At 61.2% G+C, this 927-nt stretch overlaps 1 protein-coding gene across 2 annotated transcripts in view; it reads left to right on the top strand.

Moving 5' to 3' along the window:
• The first annotated feature begins 664 nt into the window (after nt 1–664).
• Nucleotides 665–927, top strand: part of GYG1 (glycogenin 1) — a 17,093-nt gene continuing 16,830 nt past the window's right edge. For both annotated transcript variants that reach the window (XM_015637724.3, XM_015637725.3), the window contains exon 1: nt 665–893. In XM_015637724.3, coding sequence (XP_015493210.1) covers nt 887–893 — 7 coding nt within the window. In that variant the 5' untranslated portion in view covers nt 665–886. The remainder of the gene's footprint in view (nt 894–927) is intronic.

The raw sequence follows: 927 nt of genomic DNA, 5'->3' as shown, positions 1-927 counted from the left end.
ACAGACTTCCCTCCGTTTTCTGTGATCAAAAAGCAGTTATATTTTATTGTCTTGAGGAAGGTAATGGAAAAGGATCTGGGCATCCTGGGGGCCATAAAATTGAACACGGGCCAAAAACGCTGAAGTGCCCATGCTGAAAAGGTGAATGGTATCCTGGGTTGCAGGAGGCAGGTCGAGGCAGGGGGATCCCTGCCCTCTGCTCAGCACTGCTGAGGCCAAACCTCAGCAGGGCTGTGCCGAGTTCTGGGCTCCCCAGTATGGAAGACACGAACACATTGGAGAGAGGGCAACAAAGAGCCACAAAGATGACAGAAAAGAAAGCATCTCTCCTAGAAGGAAAGGCTTAGAGAGCTGGGACCGTTCAGCCTTGGAGAAGAGGCAGCTCGGCGGAACTCAGACACCTGTATTAACACCTGCAGGGAGAATGCCAAGAGGACGGAGCCAGGCTCTTCCCAGGGGTTTTAGTCCTTCTTCCGGCAGGGCTTAGCGGTCACAGGAGCAACGCTCCTCCCGTATACTACCGCCGCTCCCAGCCTAAGCCACAGCACCCTGACACGATCCTACCCTCAATTCGCGCAGTGGAGTATTTTGAAGCATTTCCAAGCTCCACTTTACCCGAGAGGCACAGAAGTGGGTGGGCAGGGGGGTTTGAGGCCTCCCGGAGAGGGCGCGGTGCCGGTCCCGGAAGGAGGGGGTGACGTGCCGCCGCCGCAAGAGGCCATGGCGGGGGCGCCGCCCGCGGCGTCGCGGGGATTCCTCAGGGCGGGGCCTCCTCCCGCTGCCACGGACGTGCCGCTGCTGGCCCCGCCCCTATATAAGGGGCGGCTTCAGCGCGGTCCCGACCGCGGCCGTCGCGTCTCCCGCAGCCGACCTGCGCTCGGGCACCATGGCAGGTCAGTGTGCGCCCGCCCGGCTCGCGCCGCCCTT

This window comes from Parus major, chromosome 9 (assembly GCF_001522545.3).
Source record: "Parus major isolate Abel chromosome 9, Parus_major1.1, whole genome shotgun sequence".
Taxonomy (NCBI): Eukaryota; Metazoa; Chordata; class Aves; order Passeriformes; family Paridae; genus Parus; species Parus major.
The sequence above is the reverse complement of the archived record's forward strand: the minus strand, read 5'-3'. Positions and strand labels throughout refer to the sequence as shown.